The sequence below is a fragment of the Sciurus vulgaris genome, assembly GCF_902686455.1.
Source record: "Sciurus vulgaris genome assembly, chromosome: 3".
In the NCBI taxonomy this organism is placed as follows: Eukaryota; Metazoa; Chordata; class Mammalia; order Rodentia; family Sciuridae; genus Sciurus; species Sciurus vulgaris.
In genome coordinates this window covers 37,485,505-37,511,045 of record NC_136463.1, presented here as the reverse complement: position 1 = coordinate 37,511,045, position 25,541 = coordinate 37,485,505, and the positions used below count along the sequence as shown (strand labels likewise).

The 25,541-nt window shown below is 44.8% G+C and overlaps 3 protein-coding genes across 15 annotated transcripts in view; 1 reads left to right on the top strand and 2 right to left on the bottom strand.

Annotated features, from left to right (window-relative positions):
- Positions 1-2,978, bottom strand: part of GGNBP2 (gametogenetin binding protein 2) — a 34,237-nt gene extending 31,259 nt beyond the window's left edge. For 2 of the 7 annotated variants that reach the window (XM_079131380.1, XM_079131383.1), the window contains exons 1-2: positions 2,803-2,977; positions 2,094-2,295 (exon numbers count right to left, since the gene is read on the bottom strand). In XM_079131380.1, the coding sequence (XP_078987506.1) occupies positions 2,094-2,186 (93 nt within the window). In that variant the 5' untranslated portion in view covers positions 2,187-2,295; positions 2,803-2,977. Of the gene's footprint in view, positions 1-2,093; positions 2,400-2,802 lie in introns of those variants that run through there. The other 5 variants (XM_079131384.1, XM_079131385.1, XM_079131382.1 and 2 more) reach the window with 4 other exon arrangements.
- A 356-nt stretch (positions 2,979-3,334) lies between these two features.
- MYO19 (myosin XIX) overlaps positions 3,335-25,541 on the top strand; it is a 35,684-nt gene continuing 13,477 nt past the window's right edge. For 2 of the 4 annotated variants that reach the window (XR_013762470.1, XM_079131368.1), the window contains exons 1-13: positions 3,335-3,582; positions 11,810-11,912; positions 13,181-13,326; positions 16,452-16,590; positions 16,952-17,100; positions 18,548-18,661; positions 20,425-20,557; positions 21,174-21,243; positions 21,777-21,879; positions 22,667-22,763; positions 22,882-22,958; positions 24,568-24,658; positions 25,097-25,268. Coding sequence is in view for 3 of the 4 variants with exons in the window: in XM_079131368.1 (XP_078987494.1) it covers positions 13,315-13,326; positions 16,452-16,590; positions 16,952-17,100; positions 18,548-18,661; positions 20,425-20,557; positions 21,174-21,243; positions 21,777-21,879; positions 22,667-22,763; positions 22,882-22,958; positions 24,568-24,658; positions 25,097-25,268 (1,157 nt within the window). In the remaining variant the exon portion in view is untranslated. Of the gene's footprint in view, positions 3,583-10,999; positions 11,144-11,809; positions 11,913-13,180; positions 13,327-16,451; positions 16,591-16,951; positions 17,101-18,547; positions 18,662-20,424; positions 20,558-21,173; positions 21,244-21,776; positions 21,880-22,666; positions 22,764-22,881; positions 22,959-24,567; positions 24,659-25,096; positions 25,269-25,541 lie in introns of those variants that run through there. The other 2 variants (XM_079131369.1, XM_079131370.1) reach the window with 2 other exon arrangements.
- Positions 6,954-11,415, bottom strand: PIGW (phosphatidylinositol glycan anchor biosynthesis class W). 4 transcript variants are annotated; one of them, XM_079131427.1, is made up of 2 exons: positions 11,281-11,415; positions 6,954-9,184 (listed from the first exon to the last, which is right to left on the bottom strand). In XM_079131427.1, the coding sequence occupies exon 2, from the start codon at positions 9,172-9,174 to the stop codon at positions 7,663-7,665; it is 1,512 nt and encodes a 503-aa protein (XP_078987553.1). In that variant the 5' UTR covers positions 9,175-9,184; positions 11,281-11,415; the 3' UTR covers positions 6,954-7,662. The 4 variants fall into 4 exon arrangements, with proteins under 4 accessions (XP_078987553.1, XP_078987555.1, XP_078987556.1 ...); XM_079131429.1 differs by lacking the exon at positions 11,281-11,415 and adding an exon at positions 10,575-10,884; XM_079131430.1 differs by lacking the exon at positions 11,281-11,415 and adding an exon at positions 10,398-10,795.

The following is a 25,541-nucleotide window of genomic DNA, read 5'->3' as shown; positions in this document are numbered from 1 at the left end:
TTTATTTGTCTTGGCCACAAATCCATAAAACAATAAAAACAAAATTCAACCACCTAGTGCAGTGTGAAGTAATCACCATACTAAACCACAGTGCAAGGTTACATCTTTTTTCTATGGAAAATTTCAAAATTCACATCATTATGGAAAATGCATCATACATATTGGTCATTTTAAAGTACTAGATGTATTAATTTGCTGCATTCACATTAAAAGTGACTGCAAGGAGAGAATAAGTATCTTAAAATTTTGTAAACACTCAAAATTTACATTGGTTTTCCCTATGTTTTAACATAATATACTCAAGACACTCGAAGAGCAATCTTATATTTGAACCCATAGGATTTAAAAAAATTTTTTTCAAAGCCATTCTGGGAAAATTAACGTACAAGCTTCAAACTATGAAGCCTTAGAAGTGTTTATGTTGAAGAAGGCGATTACAAAGAAAATTATCGATAAATGAACTCTTGATATTGGGAGTTTTCACACTGACAAAGACATTTAATTCGATCAAAAGCACTGTTTTTTTATTTTATTTTTTTTATTTATTTATTTTTTTTAACGATTTAAAATACAAGTCCAGAGCTAGAGGGTAGTGTGTGCCTGTAGTCTCATCTACTCAGAAAGATTTCTTTAGCCCATGAGTTTGAGACCATCCAGGGCAACACAATGAGACACACATTTAAAAAAAAAAAGGAATATAAATTTTTAAAAAGTTCATTATACTTCTAGTGCAAAAAATGCAGAAACCATCATAACCAAGGCATACAAGTAATTTATAAAGCATCAACACAAATTCTATTTACTTTAGGTCAGGCCAAATTATTCTTTTACCATGAAAAAAAAAAAAAAGCACTTGGATAATTATAGATACTTTCACTTGAAAAGTTCTAACAAATTAAGTCATTCAATAGCTCTTTTAAAAGTACTGCAGCTCTATTAAGTCTTAATTGAGAATGGCAAAAAGAAAGGCATAGACTGATATCTCTACAATGACTTGCATTTTATATAAAATGTGAAAACCTTCAGTCTGCGAAATTTAAAAAAAAAATTTTTTTCAGGAAGAAAATTGATCAACTGCCCTTGAATGGCAGAAATGTCAAAGGTGCTAAAATAAGGAGTCTTATCAAAATAGGCAAATGTTTAATCCAATGCTTCAGCATCATCAAAGTGAAGATTTCAAGAGATATTCAGAAAAGGTTCATTTTATTTTTTAAATAGGGACAAGCAACTTCATTCATTTCCTGTTCAGATTCAATTCAAATTTCTGCCATTTCCTTTTAAAGGAAATAGTATAGCAACAGAGGGCAGAGGGTGGGCAAAGCTATACCATCACCAATACCTATTTTAAAAAAAACCTACCCAAGACGAGGTCTTTATACCAAAGATAAGCAATCAGCTTTTTATAGTACTCTTACACATTAAAAAAAAAAAAAAAAAAAAAAAAAAAATCTACCTGTAAACTAAAGAATGAAGTAATGCCAAGAAAACCCATTTTGAAGAGTCATGGCCTAGCAACACAATCACTTCAGGAGTTTTAATGTATCAGGCAATATGAGACGACTTACAACGACATCGAATCATTCTAGTGGAATCTTCACTAAGAGCATGTCACTCTGCCCTCGATAATTATGCTTATGTAGTGAGAGCTATGGTATTAAAATTGAAAAAAAAAGAAAAATACAGGTACCAATGCAGCTGCGACATTTTCAGATAATTAAGTCTCCCTGAGGGTAAGTGCTTTCTGTAAGGGATAGGCCCTAAACGCCTAAGATCCTTCAAACCCTCTCTAAGGAGCGTGCTTTGCTAAAAGCAGCGTCTCCTGAAGGGAAAGGGTAACACGAGAGGGCTCAAGAAGGAAGGAAAACCTGGGAAGAGGGGCTCGAAGTGCGTTCGGAGCGCAGGGCTTGGGGTAGGTAGAGGGTAGCAAGAGACCCACTGCAAAGGCGAGTTTGTGGGGCCTGCCGGAGAGAAGGCCTCGCCTAGGAGTTGCAACACACTCTTTCTCCAGTGCGCAGCGCTCGGCCTGGGGGAGGGGAAGGAGGGGAAACAGCTGCCAGGGGAGCAGCGGGCCCAGCCCGGCCCGGCCCGCTCACCGTGAGTGTGTCGTCTATGTAGAGGGGAATCTGCCTCCTCTCGAAGGGGAACTCCTCCTCCCCGTCCCTGCACACTGCCACCAGTCGCGCCATCGTCCCCGACGCTGCCGTTGCCACCGTCACCACCTCCTCCCAGCTGCCGCCGCCGCCGCTGCTGCTCCTGCCGCTGCCGCTGCCGCCTCCGCCTCCTCCCAGCTCCTGCCTGCAACAGCCAAACCCCGCGAGCGTAAGCACCCGCCGCCGCGCAGCACATTCGCCACGGGGGGGAGGGCGCGGAGCTGGAGGGGACCGGAGAGCCGCGCTGCGTTTCCCATCACCCGATTCCACACGTGCTCAGCCAATCAGCGCCGAGTAACTCCGGGACCCGCCCCCTCGCGCCGCTCTCCCTCCCTCCCCCCCGCCCGCCGGCCTCCAGTCAGGGTCCAAAGGAGAGGCGGAAAGGACCCGCTGTCCGGGGGCTTCCCTGCCCGTCACAGGAGTCCCGGCTCCAGGACTCTTAACACCCGGCTTCGGATTCACAGCCCACTTCCCGCTTCCCGCCGCCAGGATGCCCTCAGCCCACGGCTGACCCTTTCTCCCCTTCTCGGTGCGCCCCGCCCAGTCGGTCCCCAGGCTGCAGTTGCCCAGCGCGACCCCGCCCCTGGGAGGGGTCGACCCCGCCTCAGCTCTGCGGAGACGGGGTGGGGGCAGGCCCAGACCCTTTCCTCACCCTTCTCGGAGGAGGGCTCTCAGTTCTGACCTTCACCGTTTTCGCGGTCGCCTCCCTGACCCCCACTGCTCCCCGTTACCGGCTGACGAGGCCCGCGTCAGGGCCGGCCTGGGAGGGAGCGCGGCTCCGAATGCCGTTTCCTCTCCAGGCTCAGTCAGCCGCTCGCGCCACGGGGAGTGGGGGAGGGAGGAGGGGGACGTGGGGAGGGTGGGGCAGGGAGGGGCCCAGAACTCCAGGAGGGGCGCCGCCTCTTCTCGCGAGACTACAGGCCGCTGTTCTCAAGTCGCTGTCTTTGAAATCTTCCCCAAGAGGATGGTTTGAAGGGTGTTGGGTGCTCCCGGGCTGTCTTACGCGCATGGCCCGCGCCCTCCCCGAATTTAGGTACTGGAATGAACCCAAAATAGGGCTGGCACGTGGATTATGTAGATCTAAACCTCAGTCCCCTTCTGCGCGGTACTGGGAACCACTCTCCCCGGGGCCAGAAATAAAGGGAGCCGAATCTAGCCGACTCCGGGCCGACCCGTGGGTCGAAAGGTCTTCGGTAAGTGGTAAACCAAGGCTCCCGTGGCCAGCGAGAGCGGACGGCGACAGTGAGGGAAAGCAAATGTAATCTAAGAGACAAACTCTGGCCTTGGTTTCCAGGCTCTTGACCACTAGGCCGTCTTCCACGACGGGAGGACTGGAGGAGGAAAGGGCCCTGCCACCCTGATTCACCCGGAGCCAGCCGCATTACTACTTCCCGGACTGAGGCAGCATCGAGATCCTGCCAGGGGGTGAGGGGTAATGAAAAATACTTATGTGCTTACAGGTTTTTGTTGTTGTTGCACTAGAAGCAATAGAAAACTGAACAGTGTCTTTTGTATGTGGCTTGGCCAAAGGAACTTCTTGGGCTGAGTTAATATTAACTTAGAGATTCCCTTGGGCAAAGTACCGGTGGTGACCAAAGGCCTTTACCTGACCATCTCCCAGAAGCAGCTCACTGTCATGTATTCAGTTCCTATCCTGCAATCTTTAATGTCTGTTATAAAGCCAGAATAGTTGTTGGGAAGTATTTTACTTATGAAAGTCTTGAGGATTTTTAAGCATAGAGCCATTTACTACAATTATAACTGATTAATCTTAAAAGACAGATCTATACTTCCTGGTAGAATAAGCTAGAGCTGTTACTGACCTTTAAAAAGTATTTTGGTCATCACATGAAGTCTTAGAAATTCACAACAACGAAAATACCCCATAATGCATCCTTAGCCCTGTTGGCTTATAACATTGTGTGCTCACTGTTAGGGTAGGTGACATAATAAACTGGAAAAACCATTGTTCAGTCCCAAAGGTGTGATTATCTAGTATTTATGCCTTCGCCATGTTAGGAGAGAACAATGTGATCATTAGCTTAAACCCATTAGGCATACAGGATGTGAGTGCAGCTTCTGACCATTTAGAGCACACAGTCAAAATTTGGACATTTTTAGAGAATCTTGTGTTTTATGTAAAAGCACTAAAGAAAAATTTCTGTGGTTTTTCTAGAAGTGCTCCTGTAGAGACTACCAATTAATATATCTACTTTAAGTCCTTTAATCTTCATGTGGATGTTTGGTAAAGAACATTGAGAATAAAAAGCTCAATGTGTAGTAGCTAATTTTAATTACATTCATTACTGAACACGCACCAGGTACTAGCAAAGAACAGAGCTGCAAAGAAAATGATAGTTGATTAGACTATCTTGTGTTGTTTTCACTGATAACCACGTTGTTTGATAAAGTAAAATCAATGGCAAATGTCATTTAAATTACTAGTTGTCCATATCTGAGGATCTATAAATTAGGTTTCCTTTTTCAGGAGCTGAAGCTAGTAGGAAATTCTGTTAAAAACAGAAACATGCAGGGTGCAATGGCAAATGCCTGTAATCCCAGCTACACAGGAGGCAAAGGCAGGAGGATTGTAAATTTAAGGCCAGCTTCAGCAAATTAACCCTTTTTGAATTTAAAGAAAGGGCTAGGACTGTACCTCAGTGGTAGAGCACCCCTACTTCAATCCCTAGAACTGCAAAAAAGGAGAAAGGAAACATACTTTACCTGCTTAGATAATTTTTAAGGAAAATAATATTCACAAGTTAGAATGTAAGCTCCTTGAAGGCAGGGATTTTTGTCTTATTTTCTGTTTGTATCATAAGCACCTATACCTGATACGTTAGAACCCAGTAAATCATTGCTGACCTTTTTCTTCTGTACGCTAGAATCAAATCAAAGGTTTTGCAATCACTATTCTCATTTTTATGAACTCTTATTTCATTAGCCTTTCCTTACATGATTTTTAGAACTGAAGGTAAGGTGGAAAAATGTTACACTTTGCTCTTTTATGATTCAGTATAAGTAGCTGTCAAGACTTAAACTGAAGCCAGGCACAGTGAAGCCTGTAATTTCACCAGCTCAGGAGGCTGAGACAGAATTGTGAGTTCAAAGCCAGCCTCAGCAATTTAGTGAGACCCTGTCTCTATATAAAATACAAAAAAAGGGCTGGGGATGTGGCTCAATGGTTAAGCCCCTGAGTTCAATCCCAGTACCGCCCCCCAAAAGACATAAACTTGAGAGACACTTAAGACCTAGGAAAGTATGAAGGAGCAGTTCGTGACAAAAAGAAACAGACCAATTAGAAAACATGCTCATAAAGTCATAACTTACTTTACTTTTTCTAAATGAGAGAACAATATGGTTGAGCACTTCTCCCCTCCTGATTGCTTGAACAGATAAATTGTAGAGTATTGGCACTGTGACATAGTTAGCAGGAAAACCAATCCCCTTTTCTAGTCCTGCTTAGTTTACATGCTGTAATATTACTGGTTAAATTTCAAAAGTCTTACTTTTTAATTGAAAATAAAATCTGGTTTTTATTTTCACAGCTGTATAACTTTCTAATACTGATTTCTTTTGGGGGGAAAATTAACATCAGTAATAAATTAACTCCAAATTAGTTGTAATTAGCAAATATAAAGTGCTATCTTAATGTTAAATTAGCCATCAGTTTAACAAATTGAAGTAAACTAATTAGTATCGTTAGTCACATTTAACATTTATGTTAAAAAACAAATTTGGGGACTGGAGCTATAGCTCAGTACTAAAGCATTCAAGAGGCCCTGAGTCCAGTCCCAAGCACTGCAAAACAAGAAACTTTTAACTAATTTGGTGGCAATAAATTAAAACAGTGATCTCAAATTTAGTATTAGGGGAAGTTCCACCTGTTCTACACTACACAAATAATCCAAATTACTTACCAAATATAAACTTGCTTTCTGATCATCCCTTACTATTTCTGCAGTAATCAGATTACTACTTGAAAATGGAATTAAAGGCAAACTGTAATTGATTTTTTTTTGCCCCTTCTAAATGATATACATAGAACATTAGAACCAGAAACTAAGGATTTTTAGGGTTTTTAAAATTTTAGATTTTGAGTAGCAGGCTCATAAGTCTACCTATGTTCTTAAATGATTGCAGACCTCAGACATTAAAACAATATAGCCATAGTTTTATTAAAGTAAACCAGGTACCTGATGACTTTCATTTTTCCCATTGGTTCTTTCCCCCTTAGCATGGCCAATGAGGCATGCCTAATCTTCCCCTGCCTTCCACTCCAGCCCACTGCCCACACCTTCCCTCTTCTGAGTTCTGATATGCTGGATTCCCTCTTCATGAAGGACTTTTGCTGAAGAATTCATGCTATCTGAAATACTCTGCTGTTCTACTCCCCCCACCCCATCCCTCAGATACAGGTACATTCATCCCAGCCATCAACTCTGACTCCTTACTAGACTGGTTCTTGGTTTGACACTCAAGGCCACCTATATATATATATATATATTTTTTTTTTTTAACAGTTTAGTTGTTTAATGTGTCTTCCCCACTAGATTGCAAACTCCAAGACATCAGGAAATCTGTTTTATCATTGTATCCTTAGCACAAAGTAGGCTAAAATGATTCCAAAGCAAAGATTTTGTTTCAAAATTCTGGTGCAAAAATACATCATACAATTCAGTCTATTCCTTGGAGCATCTGTTTTCTGACTTCACAAGTATTTGATTTAAACACTTGCTTCTTATTCCTAGGCTTTATTAAAAGACTAAAGTTAAACAGTAAAGAAGTATTAACAGTCCACAGTTCATACTGAAATAGTTTAATGTAAACATTTCCATTAACAAACACTATAAAAGTAGTACAATCAAAAATAGACTGGCAAAAGTGATGTTAAGATGGAAAAAAGTTCTCATCTTCTTCCTGGAAGACAGTGTCAAAACTGAAGTTTCTTTAAAATACTGGCATTTTAACAAATAAATTCTAACAAATCACAGCCTTTATTTCTTCTCCATTGGTGTTTCCTCCCCATTGGAGTATTTTATGTATTGGTGAGATACATTAACGTATGAAGCAGCCAGGTGCACTGTGCATGCTTACAATCCCAGCTACCAAAAGATCTCAAGTTGGAGCCTAGCCTAAGCAACATAGACTCCATCTCAAAAAAAGTAAAAATTAAAAAAAAATTAAGCCAGGCATGGTGGCACATGCCTGTAATCCCAACTTGGGAGGCTGAAGGAGGATTACAAGTTCAAGGTCAGCTTCAGCAACTTAGCAAGACCCTGTGTCAAAATTTTTAAAAGCACTAGGGATGTAGCTCATGTGGTAAAAATGCCCCTGGGTTCAATCCCCAATGGTGGAGCGGGGAGGATCATTACTATCATAGAGGATTGAAACTCTTAATTCTACAACAAAGTATGATTTAAGACTGGGTTGCTAAAAGCACATTTTCTTCATTTATTCTTCCCTATTAAAATCATATTGCTCATAATATAGATCATCCTGCCCCTACTGATCACCAAAATTTTATAGATTTACCTTGCAAATTAAGTATATATACAATTAAGCAGTTAGTAAACATATAGAGATTGAGTATAAATAAGGCCCACATAGTACTGCTGTGTAATGTATCTATCGTTAGGTTGATCAGGCCTGTTGTTATATTTGACAGCAAGAAAAAAATCAACTGGTTTCTGTTCAAAGCTGTGACTAAACAAAGACGGGATTCTTTTCTTTCAGCTTCTGGGACTAAAAATTGTGAATGCTTTTTATTTGTAGAAGGTGCTTGGATAAGTTTCCAAGAACATGGTACTAGAGCCCCTTTAACTAGAAATTTGGCAAAACTCAAAACCATATCACTCAATAATAAACAACTAAGAAGGATCAGGCTAGAAGCAACTACCCACACACAAAAAGCTAAATTAGCCATTCTTCGAGATACTGCTTCAGTATTTACTTGAAGTACATAGAGAGAGATGAAGAGGCTAATAGATACTAGTAGAAGACAACATGCTACTTTTACCCAGTCTTTGATATGTGTTCTATTTTTAAGCACATATAATCCTGTTTGTACACCAGCCATATGTATCGCCACATACCCCAAACTAGAGATTATTCCTTCTCGGTTGGCATTTAATAAACCAACCCTCGTGCCACTGCCATCTGTGCCATACAAAATTAACCTCCTCAGGGGGGTAAACGCAAGGGCTAGCTGGTACAACATGGTAATGCTGACTGCCACAATCCAGGATTTATTTAAGGGAAAAATAATCAAAAGCAGTGATGTTATCAGTTTCACAACTATTATGGTAAAGAAAAAGTTCCAGTGAACTCCATACTCAGTTAAATGTTCCTGATAGTTTATGGATTTTATAACAATTAATCGTCCTATTCCCAGGAAGAATAATGGCCAAGAAGAGTACAATGATTTTGTAAGAAAATAAAACTTTGACCCTCCCATGTATTTTCTCCTGACCTCCAGACAAACCATTGCAGTCCCAAAAACAAAGCTGCCTACTCCAAAATCCATTGCCCCTGTTCCATAGAGCTCAGTTTTGGCAAATCTTCTGGGAAAAAGTGGGAAGTCCACAGCCAAAATGGCAATAGCAGTAAATACACTGTTAATTACACGGTAACAGGCAATGGCTGGATTGTATTCTGATTCTAGACTGATTTTCATGAATTTTTCAAGGATTTTCTGGAGAGGCACTCTGGCATAGCAAGTTCTCCTTTGGTATATTTGATAAAGCAGCCACACCCAACAGATCATTACAGTGAGATGCTCAAGAAGGATATATGAAGACAAAATGGTCAAAGTGGACACCAGGGGAACTATTAAGACAACAAAGTCAATGAAGAATCGAGTTCTCCATGTATGTGAAAAGGAGCACAAGTGCTGTGAGAAAATGATCAGGAGCCCTCTGCACAGGATACAGAATGCAGGAAAGCACAAGCCCTGGGTGATTTCCAACACGCTAGTTCCATTGAGGTTACTGACAAAAGCTTCTTTCATCTGCTTTTGAGACATTTTTTTCTTCCTGTGAAAACAAGAGCAAAGGAATAGATTTGTGGAAAACAACATTCTTGGGAAATTGGCATACATAAGTACGCAATTTGATTTTACTCTTTTTTTTTTTTTTTTTTTTTGCGGTCCTGGGGATTGAACCCAGGGCCTTATGCTTGCAAGGCAAGCACTCTACCAACTGAGCTACATCCCCAGCCCTGATTTTACTTATTTCTAGATTTCAGAGCAGAACTTTAGGCCTTAGTGATTTTTTAAAAAACTTTTTTAGTTGTCAATGGATCTTTTATTTATTTATATGTGGTGCTGAGTATCAAACCCAGTGCACCCAGTGCCTCACACATGCCAGGCCAGTGATCTACCACTGAGCCACAACTCCAGCCCCCTCTAGTGATTTCAAATCAGGTGCAGAACTTAGGTCTTTCAAGTCCCCTTCCATGGATTGGGGTAAGGCAGCAACATGGATACATTACGATAGGCATGTTGTACAGAGCTTGAAATTACTGGTACACACACGAAGTTGAATTGTGGACACACACCGTGAGAATGATAACAGGCATAAATTTCTACTACAGTGCATAGAATTCTAAATATCATTGTATACATATTACTAATCACTTTAAATCAAAGGGAGACAGAAGCTGTAAGTAGCTGTAAGAAGCTGGAGTTGAAGTTTCTAATTTCTGTTCAGTACCTCTGTACCTACAGCTTCTAGTACAAAGGGCGAGACTTCCGGAGCCCCAGGTTGCTCCTTCCCTCATTTAATGGACAGCCATATTTTCAAGTTAAGATGCATCACTACATATGCCAGGGCTAGCGACATATATATATATATATATTTATGTGTGTATATATATATAGTCATACAGTTGTAGGTGGGCACAATACCTATATTTATTTTTATGTGGTCCTGAGACTCCAACCCAGTGCCTCACCCGTGCTCGGCGAGCACTCTACCACTAAGCCACAACCCCAGCCCTTAGCGGCTTCTTTTTCAAGGGATAAAAAACACCTCTGCCACATATCAATATCTGAAAAGTGGCACACTGGAAGAACACAGTTGCTCGCCAAACATGAACCAGACGATTACATAAATGAATGTGTGCGCGCATTGAGGCCGGTCTGGGTCCTGCAACACTGTCACCTTAACCGGCCCGAATGAGTGAGCAGTCAGAACTCCTTTTCCTGAGAGACGCCCGCCACGGCCGCGCCCTGCCCTTTCACCTCACCTACTCCAAGTGCTGCAGGCGACCCTGCTCGAGGGTCGTCCGCTGCGCCAGAGAACCCGGAGCCCGCCGAGCCGCGGAACCCTCTGCTTCCGCCTTCCAAGCGGCGCTTCCGGCCGCCGCGGCGCTACCTGCTCTTCCGGGCCCGCAGATTCCGCGCGGCCCCGCGGGATGGCGTACCTTCCCCCGCCCCGCCGGTTCCTCACGCCTGTCCTCTGTATTGGGCTTGTGAAGCCCAGACACTCGAGTCGTGGCCATGGGCGGGTCAGCGAGAGGAGCGGAAAAGGCGAGTGATTCGCCTCACCCAGACCCCTCAGAACCCACAGCGAGGCCCTGTCAGGGAAACAGGGTTCGAGGAAACCGCGCAACACTCGGCGACCGCGGAGCGCCCAGCGGGCCAAGGAACGCGTGTTCCCCACGCCCAGCCCTCAGAAACAGACTGCCGTGACACCCCGCTCCACCCTAGGGTCTCGAGTTATCCTGGTGGAACCAGCAGGCGGGACCCCACAGGCCACGTGCGTCCCGCGCCGCGTGTGCGCGTCCCGCCCCAGGGGAGGAGCCGGCCGGCTCCCGGCCACTTAGCCAGAACAGCCGCGGGCCGGGTGCTATCCGGCGGCGCGGACTTTCTCTCCCAGACGCCCGCTCCCGGCCTTCCTCCTCCCTTCCCTTCCTTCCCTGGGATCTTCCCGCCCGCCCTTCCAGTCGGCCTGGGCGGGATCTGCACGCTCGCCGGTCGAGCCGTGGGATCGGTGAGTGCCACCCCTAACCCAGATCCAAAATCCTGATTGCCCCGAAGGGCCAGAGAAGCCAGTTTTTCCCACAGGGCTAAGGTAGAGGGGGCATCTCCCCCGCTCCTCTCTAAATCGCCGTTTCCCTTCCCTCTTACCTTCGCTTTTTGACCCTCTTGTGTCTCAGGAGGAGGCTGTCCAGCTCTCGTGGTCCTTGCCCAAAACAAGGACCTTTCACGGTCACTTTCCACCTTGCCTGAGCGGAGCGGGGGAGGAGTCCCGGCAAGCACACTGGGTCCCGGCGCTGCTCCTCTCCTTGTCCTATCCAAGCACTGGGGAGGGGCTGCTGGTCCTGGGAGGTATTAAGGTATTAAGGGAGCCACGCCCTTGGCCCGGGTTGAGGCCACCTTCCTGGGAAGGACATATTCTCCCGGTGCCTGGTGTTTTCGGCGCGGCATCCTAGCCCTGGGCACTACGGGCAGATCGCCCGGTTCCCGCCAGGAACGTGGGCGGGGCCAGCTGGGCTCCCAAGACCCTTACTCAGCTGCCCTCCCACTGCTTTTCTTGGAGCCAAGAAACTGAGGCCGGGGAGGAGAAGAAGCTGGTGATCAAGTTGCCACTTGCCTTGACTCGGTGTTTCACCTATTCATTACTTCGTTCTGCCCACTGTGGTCACACCCTTTTCAGAAATTCGCGGTTGGTAGCCACGAACTGAGGAAGCAGGAGCTGGGAGAACTGGAGAAAACCGCTCTAATCTGCCGTGACTCCAGATAAAAGCTGATGCTACATGGTAATAACCAATGTTTGCTAAGTGCTCCCACAGGTACTAACCTATTTGAGCCTTAATTTAGCACCGTGAGGTTTGGATATTATTATTCCATTTTGCAAACGAAAAAAATTAGGCTTAGCTCTTCTGATCTGCAGTAGTGGGGTTGTAAGCTTTGGATTCCAACCCCACACCCTAGTGTACTCCACAATGGAGCTCTTCCTCAAGATGAGTCTCCAGTTCAGGAAACTTTGTTCTCCTTGAGTCTCTATAGAGACCTTTGTTTGGCTGTCTCTTGGAGGGGTACAGTCAGTGTCCAGAATGAAGGTGTCCAACATAATCGTGCTACCTACCCTTTTCTTTCTTTTTCCAGTTTCTATGGAAGTTCCTATCTCTAGGTTCTTTAAAAATTAGATGAATTCAGAGCCTTCAGAAGTCTCTACCAGGGTTAATCCTTTACAGATGCCCCTTATCCTCATCTTGCTGGAGGAGGTGTTGAGGCCTGGGAATTTTCAATCCGAGAGTGATTTACCTTTCTTCAGAGGCTGGCTAGGCCCAATCGTACTACACTCCTCTCACCTTGAATTTGACTCTGATTCTAACTAAATTCTACCAGATTAACATCCTCAAATGGATTATCAACCTTCAGCTGTAGTGCTAACAATATTCACCCTCTGTGAGTATTCAGATTTGCACTTTGTTGGTTTCAAACCATGATTTCATTGACCTTCACAACCACTTATGAGGTCGATTTAACTATCCTCGTTTTCAAGGTGGGGATTCCAGGTAGGTGATGTAGTTTTACCCCGTCACACACCCAATAAATGGCTGAACTGTGATTTCCCTTCCACACAACAGCTTTTCTGGAGCTTCAGGAATTGACTCTAGCCTCTCCTCCTTACCAGCTAGTGGCCACTGAAATGGGATATATCCATGTAGTGAAGAGAATAGGGCATAAGGCTCTCTGTCACCCAGTTGTCTTCATCCTCTGTGGCGTACTGACCCAGAGAATTTACATTCCCACCTCAATTCTAACCCTAAAGCTATAACAAAACTGGCCCTGACATTTTACTACAAAGGAAGCATCAACATTTAGCCCAGGGAATCTCTGGAAGCTCCCATCAAAGTTTCCCCTGTTCCCTAACTGGCAAAAGGAAAGGACAGACTCTCGCTCTCTGCCCAGGCCTGCCCTGGTTCTCATTTGGTTCCTCCTCAGAGGGAGGAGTGGGAATGAGTCACCCTGGAAAAGCTCTCACCTATGTGTTTTCCTTGTCTTCTCTCTCATGCCACAGACTTTGGGATGACTTGTCTGAGATTCCTGCAGACCTGAGCCCTTTGCTAGAACTATGCTGGTAACCCAGTGATCACGTGATTAGCACTCCTTGTGCCTGTGACCCAGAACCCTGCCTGACCACAGTGAAGCAGGATGCTCCAACAGGTAAAACCTCAACCTTATATAACCCAGGCCCTCAAGCACTTAAAACACCTTCCCATCTTTTGTTTGCCCAAATGAAGGTTCCACTGTCCTGACCTGAAAGAATAGGAAAGATCCCTTGAAGACCTTTTTCCTTTTCTGTCTTCAGATAATCATTCTAATGCTTTTTCTGATAACTCATTTGAATCTCTCCTGTTGCAGGTTTTAGTTCTTTTCCTTAGGATGGAGAAGGTGGGACAGATTAGGAACTCCTTAGGCATTTTGGAGACATAACAGGGAATCCTGAGAGATGCCTCTACCAGCTTGTACTGCTGAAGAACAGTGGATGCCTGAGGCTTCCAAGAAGAGTGTTCTTTGAGACTGAGTCTTAAAGAATAAGAAGGAATTAGGCAAGTGGAAAAGGAAAGTAAGCAGTCCAAGCAAAGTGATTAATGTGTGTAAAAATGTGGACCATGACTTGTGAATATTCAGAAAGATTCTGATGAATGGATCATGGGATGCATGAAATGTGCTCTTACTCCAGGCTTCTGCTTCTCTGAAAAAGCTACTGTCACCTCTGGCCTATAGGCCAAATCACCCTTCACTGTGAAGCACCTTCTCATACTAGTATCATCCTTCATATATAGTTCCTGATCCAAAGAGAATGCCAGAGTATATTTGCTGAAATTTTGTTTTATTCAGTGTTGCCCAGCACTAGACTGAGGCAGATGTTTAAAGTGGTACCTGTTCTGCAGGAATTCATGGTCTAGTGGTTCTAGGTAGATAAGTGTCTGAGACTCAGCAGGATAACCAGGTGTGGGTCAGGACAGCCTAAGAAGCTGTAGTAGTTACTGCCACTTGACTATCCTGCCGTTTAGATCATGAAATGGGCTTGAAGGCTGAAAGAAGCAGGCAGGACAGTTGTCTGCTCTGGGTTTTGAATTATTAATTTTCTTCTTTTTATTATTAAAAAAAGTAGTAATGGACCAGGCACAGTGGCGCATGCCTGTAATCCCAGTAGCTCAGGAGGCTGAGGCAGGAGGATCACAAGTTCAGAGGCAGACTCAAGACTCAGCAACTACACATGGCCCTAAGCAACTTAAGGAGACTGTCTCAAAATAAAAAGGGCCAGGGATGTGGTTCAGTGGTGAAGTGTCTCTGTGTTCAATACCCAGTACCCGCCCCGCCCCCCAAAAAAAAGTAGTAGTGTTCACCCTAACCATAGTAGCAGCTGTGCTGTGTTGAAACCCTTGTCATGTGCTCAACACTTGTAGGCACTGTGCTACATGTAATTATGTTTAATTCTTATAATATTTCCATGAGAAAGGTATAATATAGTATACAGTGGTTTTATATCCTGATTCTGGAAATAAGGCTCCAAGAGGTTAAATGACTTATTCAGTATCATTCATTATCAGAAATTTGGAAAATAAATATAAGGAAAAAGAACAATAAAATTACTCATAATCTTACTATCTACAGATAATCAACATTTTAGAGACTGTCCTAGATTTCCCCCTCAAGTATGTATTTTTAAAACTTATAAAGGTATTATGCTTTTTTGTAACCTGCTTTATTTCATTGTATGGTGTTCCAAATTTTAAGCAGTCTACTCTCTTGACATTGTGATTGTTTTCAACTTTTTACAGTTATAAATGGCTTTAGCCAGGCATAGTTGCACATGCCTGTAATCCCAGCAACTCCCTTGCCCTCACTGAGGCAAAAGAATTGAAAGTTTGAGGCCAGTGTCAGCAACTCAGAAAGACCCTCTCTCGAAATAAAAGGATTGAGAATATAGCTCAGTGGTAAAGTGCCCATGTGTTTGAGACTTGGTGGAAAAAAAAAAGACATATAGTTTTAGGGTCCTTACTCTAGGCCTAATTAGAAGACCCACTTTCTAAACCATTTCTAAACACTTTCTGTGCTAATCATTATCTATGAGGTAGGTTCAGTCACCATTCTTATTTTACAGATAAGGAAAATCAAGATGGAAAAAGTTTAAGAAACATAAGATTGTATAACCTACTAAGTGGAAACAGGATTCAGACCCAGGTGATCTAGCTTTCAGATCCAGGCTCTTCATCATTATACTCAGCTGCTTCTAGTTGGATCAGAGTGTATCATAAATTGTAGCTATGTTTCTGAGTGGGTTTTTTGTTTTTCACTAGAGCAGAGCAGTTTGCATAGATTCAACTGTGCTGTGTTACCCTGGAGGGAATGAGCCTCCCTTGCAGATGGATGATTATGATGGACCCAAAGTAGAGAACTGGCAGCATCTTTGGAAGAAACTCATTGCTGAGCCTCTCAGATGAAACTTGCCACCATGGCTTGACCCCCTGAGGGATTTGAACCTTTGGGGATCACCAATCTCATTGGAAACTCACACATGTCATGTCACCTCTTCCTTCAAAAGCAGAATTCAGCCAGGTCCTTGTCTTCTCCTGCCACTCCATCCTTTCCACTCCTTGCTCCTCTCTGGGTGACAAACAGGAAAAGAAAGGGACTGTGGGAGGAAAGTAGGGAGATGAAACACATGGAATATGCTGGAACCAAAGATAGGCAAAGATGGAGCCTGTTCCACTTGATGCAGGTTCTTGACCTGATGCAGCCTTCTGAGCCAGGCATCTGCTCAAGCAGACCCAGGGAGCAACCAATTCATTGGCCAGGTCAGATTTAGTCTTAAGAGGCAGGTGATGAAAGTTTGAGGCTACTTCTTTGGTCTCTTTCAAACAGGACCCATCCATGTTCTTTTCTCTTGCCATACTCCTATAGCAACCCCTCCTTGGGTTCTCCTACCAGACTCAGTAAGGCTGATAGCATAGCTGCTGACTTGGCTAACCCTCTTGGCAGAGAAGATGGTAAAGTATTTATTGAACATTACTGTGTGCAAGGCCCTGACTAAATGTATGTCTCTTCTTCCCCAGAGCCCTGAGAGCTTATTTTACATTATCTACAAATAAAGAAGCTGTGTCTTGGCAAGGTTAAGTAAATTACCTAGTTTCATAGGACCAGGTAGTGGCAGAATTGAAAGCTGAACCCAGCTAGACTCTAATTGAAGAGTCCTGTTCTCTTTCTATTCAGGAGGATCTCAACATTAGCTGCTAGCTGATCTGAGTCCCAGTTCTCATGGCCCTCATGTTCTTTTCCAGGTGAATGGCCACAGTTCCAGCTCTCATGACCAAAGCAGAGTGTCCCTCAGAGAAGACCTACAGGAGTTCCTGAGTGGGGCAGCCCCACTGCACCAGTTGGATGACCTCACCAAGGTGAATCCTGTGACACTGGAGACAGGTATGTGCCTCCCTCTCCTTTAGAGTGAAGTCTCCAAGGGATCAGAGGTGCAGTGAGGGTAACCAGCACAGCTTCCCCAGTTCAGACCAAGGCAGTTAAGGCTTCTTACCTGGAGCCAGACAGGCCACTCCAGACTTCTGCCCAAGAGAGCCTGGCAGCTGCACCTGGGCTCTTCAGGGCAGACTTGGTCCAGATTTGGGGCTCGTCTTAATTAGATCTTGTATCTATTCATCAGGGAGCTACTAGAATCTAATAGCACTTGACTAATTACAGAGGGAGGGCTGCTAGGATGTGGGTCTGTCTGTGTATGTGGTATCGTCTATATTTGAGGCAGATTTTGCTAAAAGTATCTCTACCTCAGTTCTAAGGTGCCTGCAGGCCCGGTACATGGTGGATACATTCTACACCAATGCTGGCTGCACCTTGGTAGCTTTGAACCCCTTCAAGCCTGTCCCTGGGCTCTACTCTCCAGAGCTGATGAGAGAATACCACGCTTCATCTCAACCCCAGGTAAGGCTCAGCTGTTCAGGGCTCCCTGTCCTCCCCTTAGACCTACCTGCAGATTCCCCATCCTCATCCAACTATTTGCCAGCCATGTAGTCATTCAGAACTGAGTGCCATGGCTCTACCCAACAGGCTCTGTCAGAAATTTAGACACATAAAAGAAATGACTATGGAAAGAAGGTACAAAGTTGGGGAATAAATATTTAGTTGAGTTTGGAACCTAAAATAGGCATACAGGTTAAAGAATTTTTTTTCCCTTAATTTTGGGTTTATTCATAGGAAAGGATCTTCAAAGCCGTATATTTAACTAACCATCTTTTTAGGAAAGAATACAATCATATGCAAAAGGGATTGCCCTAGAAATTCAGTACATGTTCATCTCTGCTGAAGAGAAATTATTTGGGGGCTGGTTCGTGGTAGTGGTGGTGGTGCAGGTGCAGGCAGGCAATGGGCTCAGTCCTTGAAGTGTTCAGGGAGAGGCAAGAGCAAACAAGAGGGAGGCTGTGGGGAGAGAGGCAGTAGATGAGAGTAGGACTATAAGAAAGTGGGGGCTGTTTGTGAAAGTCTGAAGCCCACAGCAGGCAGAGTCCACATGGCTGCTTCATCTGGTTGGAGGTAAGACTGCAAACAGCCCACTGGAGAAGTAATTACTCTGGGTGTTGGATTCAGGAAGGTGACAGGAGGCAGAAAGAACAGTTGGAGGCTTTGTATTAGTTCAGGTGAGAGGTGGCTAGGACAAGGACTGGTGGGAATGGATAATTCTGACAGCATCCCCAATGGATCATTGCTGGCTGAACTGGCCAGGCATCATGTAGATTGCCAGGCTTTCCAGAAGTTCATGCATAGGGAGGCATTCAGGTAGAATCCAGGGAAGTCTATCCTGATATTAAATACTGTCATCCCTGTCTCAAAGGGAGAAGTCAGGTCATGGTCCCCTCTGTTTCCCGAGTACCCAGCACAGTGAGGAAAATTAATATTTGTTGAAGGAAAGGAGAAAAGTGGTTTTGGAATTCAACTCACATGGTTATACTTATTTACTGAATGACCTTAGAAGGTTATTTAATTCCTCTGAACCTCAGATACCACATCTATAAAATGTTAGCTATTCAACCTTATTTATGCACAGATTTCTTAGGCAGTAACTTGTAAGAAAGTGTTTTACAGATTGCAGAGTACAATAACATAGTAAGCAACAGAATAAGATAATTAAGACAAGATAAGATGGAGCATAAAGTGTCAACGTCACTGACTGCTGTTTGAGGCCAGCACTGCTTCCAAGCTGAGAGAAGATGAGTGAAATCATCAGAAGTTCTACAGTTGAACCTAACACTGTTACATCCAGAAAGTTTTTCTGGAGAAAGTATCCTGGCATTTCTGTTGACAGCCTCCCCACCTCTACCATCATTGGCTCAATCACTTCCCTCACATGACCTTTCCCTTTTTGATTTTTCAGAAACTGAAACCCCACATCTTCACTGTGGGTGAACAGACCTACAGAAATGTCAAGAGCCTGATTGAGCCTGTTAACCAGTCCATTGTGGTCAGTGGAGAGAGTGGTGCTGGAAAGGTAAGAGGACCACCTTCCTACCTGTCAACTCATAACTGGTTGGGTAGGGAGGCAGTGGACTTTCCTTGTGGAGTCTTTTTTTTTTTGCTGCCTCATCATTTACAGATAGGCTAGCCAAGACAGGGTGTCAATATACCATAGTGAGCAAGCACTGGACCAGAACTCCAGAGACAGGGTTCCAATGCAGGCTCTCCCACTAACTCTGCTGTCACCTAGGGTAAGGTATTTTCCCCCTTTTTCTTACTGAAGATCTCTGCCAGCACTGGAAACAAATTCAGCTGTTGGGAATTCCTGCATAATGGTTAAGAGCACATCAGAAAAGTACTTAAACCAAGCTGGGCACACTGACACTTGCTACTCTGGAGGCTGAGGTAAAAGGATCACAAATTTGAGGCCAACCTGGGCAACTTCCTGTCAAAAAAATTCAAAAGACTTGGGTATAGCTCAGTGGTAGAGCACGTACAATTTATATGTGGTTATTTATATGGGTTCAATTTATAGTGCTGGGGGGAAGAAATTTATAATCTTCAAAACTTAGAAAAGTGACATAAATTACCAATATCAGAAATGAAAGAGAAGCTGGGCCTAGTGGCATGGGCCTGTAATCCCAGTGGCTTAGGAGGCTAAGGTAGAAGGATCACAAGTTTGAGGCCAGCCTCAGCCATTTGGCAAGGCCCTAAGCAATTTAATGAGACCCTGTCTCAAAATAAAAAATAAAAAGGACTGGGGATGTGACTCAGTGCCCCTGGGTTAACCCCAGTACCAAAGAAAGAAAAAAAGAAATGAAAGAGAAGATATCATTATAGATCCTATAGACTGATATGAGAAAATGTGTAACTTAGTAAAATGGAGAAATTTATTTGAAGACCCCCCCAACTGCTAAAGTTCACATAAGAAGAAATATGTAACCTGAATAGCATATATCTATGAAAGAAATTTAAGTCATAGTTAAAAACCTTTCCACTAAAGAAAGCTTCAGGCCCAGGCAACTTCATGTATTAATGCTACTAAACATCTAAGGAAGAAAGAAATGTTACTAAATCTACCCAAAGTCCTTCAGAAAATAGAAGAGAGGGACCATCTTGCGTCATAGAAAGATCCAAAGAATTTACAAAAAACAAAAGTCACTACTACAACTAAAAAATTGTAGAGTTTAGTGAAATGGTAGGACATGAGGTCAATATATAAAAATCAATTAATTATATTTCTATGTCCAAGTAACAAACAATTGGAAATTAAATTTAAAGTGAAAACATACCTCACTTCAACTTGTTAAAAATAAAGAATCTTTATAATTAGGCTGCCTGGGTTTAAATCAAAGCTCTGTCACTTACTAGATTTTGTGATCTTTAATAAATTAAAAATTTTTTCTATTCTGCAGTTTTATCATTTTAAAAATATATGCTAATTATATCTGCCTCTCTGGGGTTTGTAAGAAAATTCACAGAACACCTCTGTAGCTCAGGCCCTGCCATGGAGTAATCAATATTAGCTGTGAAGCCTCAGAGACACTGAGTTACCTACCCAGGTCCCCTCATTCTTTGTGAATTTTCTGGAACTGAGAGGAGCAGAGATGCACACACCCATTTCACAGTTATGGAAGTGCATTGCCCAAGACCACAGCTGAATTCAGTAGTCAACTATTTGGTCCACACACATGGTGGTTCTTAGAAAAGCACTCTGGTGGGCACCACTTCCTCAGGCAGGCTTAGTAGTAGGAAAGAACATGGACACAGCTCCCATAACGCTGTTCTTTTTTGCAGACATGGACATCCCGCTGCCTGATGAAGTTCTACGCTGTGGTGGCCACCTCACCCACTTCCTGGGAGAACCACAAGATGGCTGAGAGGATCGAACAGCGGATCCTGAATTCCAACCCTGTCATGGAAGCTTTTGGTGAGTTCAGGACCCTCTGCACTGTACTTCAGTCCCATTTCCTCTGGGATTTGCCACCTTCCATGAGGAGCAGAGACTCTCTCTGGGGGTTGGAGAATGAGTGTATTCTTCACTGCCTTGGACCCCCAGTCTTCTCCCAGGTCCCCCTCAGCTTCCTTCCAATAAAGGTGATATCATTTGGTCATCTTCCCTTCATCATAGGTTTATGTATTAGTATTGGAGAAGATCTGTGACTCATCTAGGCCAAATCCTATCTTTCCATTCAGTCTTCTGATGGTTCAAAGGAGATTTGTCTAGGGAAGCATAGCTATTTGTGTTCTTGATGGGACTAAAGCCCAGATGCTATATCTTCCAGTTTGAAGCCAATAATGACAGTGTGTTGTTTTTGACTTCTCTTCAAAGAAGAAAGTTCCTGATGGTGAGGCTTGCTCATTCCAGTTCCTTGCCAGGAAGTTCTAACTCTCCTGAAGTCTGAATGCCCATTCCCTAGTCCTGTCCCCTATGATATAGAAACCAACAAAATGACTTTTAGGTGATTTGAGGATGTACAGCTATGCTGGCCCATGGGGACTCTATAAACTTAGACAAGTAGTATAAACATAGGTGTCATCTGTAGGCAACGCGTGTACACTGAGGAATAACAACAGCAGTCGCTTTGGGAAGTTCATCCAGCTCCAGCTGAACAGGTAATCACTGCTGCCTCCCTGGCCCTGGGAGTGGGAGTGTGCTAGGCTGGGGTTTGGAAACTGCTGGGGCCGTCACCAGCCTTGGTCATCTCTGGGCAGAATTTGTCATGTGTGAGTATGGGTTTCTTTAGGATCAATGAACTCTGAGAGTGATCTTTGAGCCTTGAGAATCATAGTCCTTAGGGACTAGGGCACTGTTCTTGACATGTCCTGTGCATTCCTCCTGGCTTCTACCCTTGCTCAGGGACTTCTAGTTAAATTGCCACCTCTTTGGGCTATAACCCTAAGCTTGAAGCTTTTGTTCCAGACTTGGGATGGGACAAAAGCCATACATGGAGCCTTGGCCCTGCCTACCTAAGCTAGATGCAAGGTAATTTCCCAGATTACCCAAAGATATTCTGAATGGTTCCCAGCCCACTAAGAAGAATGGTGTGGCAGGGAGTTACTAGGTGGCAGTCTGGTACACAGTAAGTGCTAAATAGATGGCTATTGAACAAATAGACAACTAAGGGGCTTCTGCCTTTTTGTGCCAGGGCCCAGCAAATGACAGGAGCTGCAGTCCAGACCTACCTCCTAGAGAAAACTCGTGTGGCCTGCCAGGCTTCCAGTGAGAGGAACTTCCACATCTTCTATCAGGTCTGTGCCAAGAGGGATCCATAGTGCCAAGATGCAGGGCTGGGCTGGGTCTGTTTCTAGGTCTCCAGTCTTCCATGCCTGGCCCCTTCACCTGATTTTTAGCAGTGGTGCTGGGGACTGAACCTAGGGGGTCCCTACTACTGAGCCACATCCCAAACCTTTTTTTTTTTTTTTTTTTTTTAGACAGGGCCTTGCTAAGTTGCTGAGGTTGGCCTTGAACTTACAGTCCTCCTGCTTCAGCCTCCTGAGTAGCTGGGATTATAAGCAAGTGCTACTAAGCCCAGCTTATTCCTATAAACTAATATGGAACCCTTCTACTTCATACTAGACCTGGGCTCCCAGCACAGTTTTGGTCCAAGGGTGTGTTCTGCCTCTTTTGTCAGACTAGGTCTTTGAGGCTGGTACTCTGTTTTTAGGGAACTATCTCCTTTACAAGAATGAGGCTTCCCTAGACTTGTGCCCCTTTCCTAGACTGGGCATCCCCAAGGTATGGATTGGAGGTCTCCTTGTTTTAAGAAAGGGAGCGTCCTTAAGTAGGGATACACCAAGCAGGATAGGGGTGCACCAGGGAGGAGCTATATGTTCTTCACTGGACAGCAGACTTTCCCGGAGCAGGATTTTTTTGCATCAGGTCAGAGATACCCAAGACTGCATTTGCTGCTCTTTTGCCCCCATGCCTACCCTGGGCTTTCAGTTTTGTGACATCCATTTCTCCTGTCATCCCAACCCCAGGCCTGTGGAGGCCTGGGCTTCCCTTGCTCTCACAGTTCACCTACCCTTCCCACAGATATGCAAAGGCGCCAGTGAGGAGGAGAGGGTACAGTGGCACCTCCCCAAGGGCTCTATCTTCTCCTGGCTGCCCAACCCAGAGAGGACTTTGGAAGGTAGGTAGAGCTTCACTCTATATCCTGGACTAGCCCAACAGCACATGCCCACTCTGCATTAGGGCCTGCTTCCCTTGCCCCCATATTGCTCCTGCTCACCACTGGGTTTCTTTTTCAGAGGATTGTTTTGAGGTGACCAGAGAGGCCATGCTCCATTTGAGCATTGACACCCCGACCCAGAACAACATCTTTAAGGTCAGAAGAAGAGCCATGCTGCTCATATTGGCAGAGGTGCCAGGCAGCCTCTTTCATAGCATCATTCCCTGAACTTGAAACTCTTGCCTTTCCCTGAACATCTAAGGCTTTGGGCCCCACCATGCAATCTCCAAGGAGTCAGTGACCTCTCTGTGAAGATGAGGAGTTGGACTGGATGGCCATAGAGGACAGGATACAGTACATAGTGATAGAGTACAGAACATAATACAGTGACCTATGTGACCTAAGATGGCTTGGTCAGTCATTACTACAGTAATGAGAATAGAGAAATAATCCTATCACATGTTTGTCTAACACTTTAAAACTTAAAAATCACATTGATACCTCTTAGCTCACTTGGTGTTTTTCAACAGTGCCTTGTGTGTGAAGATTATTTTCATTTTAAGCTTAAGAAAATCAGAGAGGTAAAGTGACCTACCTAAGGTCAGCACCACTCTGCAATACAGTAAATTTGTACCAGACATAATAATTCCAAAATCCCACCTTTCTTTTCCTCTCCTCTTTCCACTCCCATCTGCTGCCCCTCCCTCTTAGACACGGTGCTAACCCAAGCGAGCTGGGCCCCTCTCATCCCCACAGTGGCTGCCTCCTACATTCACCTTTGCTGACAGGACTGACTGCCTCCCTCCACCTCACATCTTCAGCCCCCAAAGCAAGAGGATAGGCTAGATAGGATAGGGGAACAGCAGGGACAGGAAAGCCACTGCAGGGAGATGGCAGTGCAGTGGAAATTGACTACCTCCAGATGGGGGCTGCTCAGGCAGGGAGGGTGTTATACCCAGTATGGACACTGCCAAGTAAGAGCCTAGACAGCAGGACAACATATGGGGACAATGCTGGGAGTGGACAACTATAGGAGTCTGGACAGGAGTGCTGGTTCAGGGGTGCATCACCTGCCACAAGCATACTGCCTGCTGGGGAAGGTTGTGGCCAGTAAGGCCAGTAGTTAAAAGAGGTGACTTGCCTAGGAATGGCAGGAAGGGCCCTGTTCTCCTAGTCCAAGGGTTTTAAAGTTGCTGGGCCTGGAGGGGGTTTTCCTTTCCATAGCCCCTGTGAGTTTGTCCATGCATTTGAGTGCAAAGTCAAAAGGGTGGCACACACTGTATGGAGACTAAGATCACAACTTCTTTCCTGAATGGTCTATCCTAAACCCAACAGTGCTGAGAAAGGGCCACAGAAGTAATCCTGGCCTACAACTGACAGAAGTGGTTTTCCCACACAGTCTGGTCCTGGAGAGTGGAGGGCAGAGGGTCAGGTGGTTGGTGCACATGGGGGCCCCACTCACTGCTCTGTGAGGCATCTGAAGTTGCCCCCTGGGTTTTAATCCTGACTTCCCCTTAGAAAGAGTGTGTTCTCAGGCTTAGGATTCAACCTCTCCTAGTCCTGTCTCATCTCTAGCATGTGCATGATCATAGCACATGCCTTCAAGGGTGCTGGAGAAATGGAGGTGATGCATGTAGCTTGTAAAGAATTATGGTTGGATATAGTCAAGAGCTATTCTTCTCTTTCGTCCTGGTTATATTCAGGAGGAGAACTCAGCTCACTTCAGTCCTTTCCTGTTCCTGACCATCCTTTTCTGGCCCCTCAGGTCCTAGCTGGACTGCTGCACCTTGGCAATGTCCAGTTTACTGATTCAGAGGATGAAGCCCAGCCCTGCCAACTGACAGAAGATGCCAAGTGTGAGGGGCAAGGGAATCGGGGAGCAGGATGGGCCCTGGGTGGAAAATACAACATTGGGGGTTAGGTGGGAAACTAGAGGGTGGAATTTTTTAATCTGCTGCCCTTGATTAAACTGTCCGTTGTAATTTACTGCTCACCCTGTCTTTGATGAGATAGACACTATCATGTCAATCTTACAGACGAGAAAATGAGAGTGAAAGGGTCTATAAAGTTGTTCATTCCATGCATGGCAGTTTGGGTGGGGACACAGAAGTCCTGGGTTCATGTCCTGCCTCTGCCACTTATGGAGGCCTTTGGCAGGTTTCTTTGCCCATCAAAGCCTAGGTCTCCTCTGTCCAGTTGGGTGAGTCATGATTCCACTGCAAGGACTTCACAATGCCTCATAAGGACTGCTCAGATGAAGAGTGGTTGGCCTAAGGAGGATTTGCCTCTCCCAGGCTCTGTCAGGATATCAGCCTCACTGCTGCAGCTCCCAGAGGACATGCTGCTGGAGACACTGAGGATTAGGACCATCAGGGCAGGCAGGCAGCAGCAGGTGTTCCGGAAGCCCTGCTCCCGAGCTGAGTGTGACACCCGCAGAGACTGTCTGGCCAAACTGGTCTACTCACGGTGAGCTATTACTGTCACACGTTGGACTAGACACTGGTGATCAGGCAGTAGATGCAGGCACAGGGTTGGGGGGTGTCAGATAAAGCAGACTGATTTCTCAAATCCTTGGGGACAATGGCTCCCATGTTTTTTTCCTGAATGATGCCTTTGACCTCTGTTTCTGATTATTGAGAGGAGAAGTTGCTGTATTCCTGACCTAAATTCAGCTTGTTATTCAAGTACAGGAGCCTGCTTTGTCATTGGCAATAGGCTAAGAAAGCCTGCTTAGCTCTC

Bases quoted from the DNA above. Each gene is read 5' to 3' on its own strand.
- PIGW (XM_079131427.1), bottom strand. From the start codon at position 9,174: ATGTCTCAAAAGCAGATGAAAGAAGCTTTTGTCAGTAACCTCAATGGA.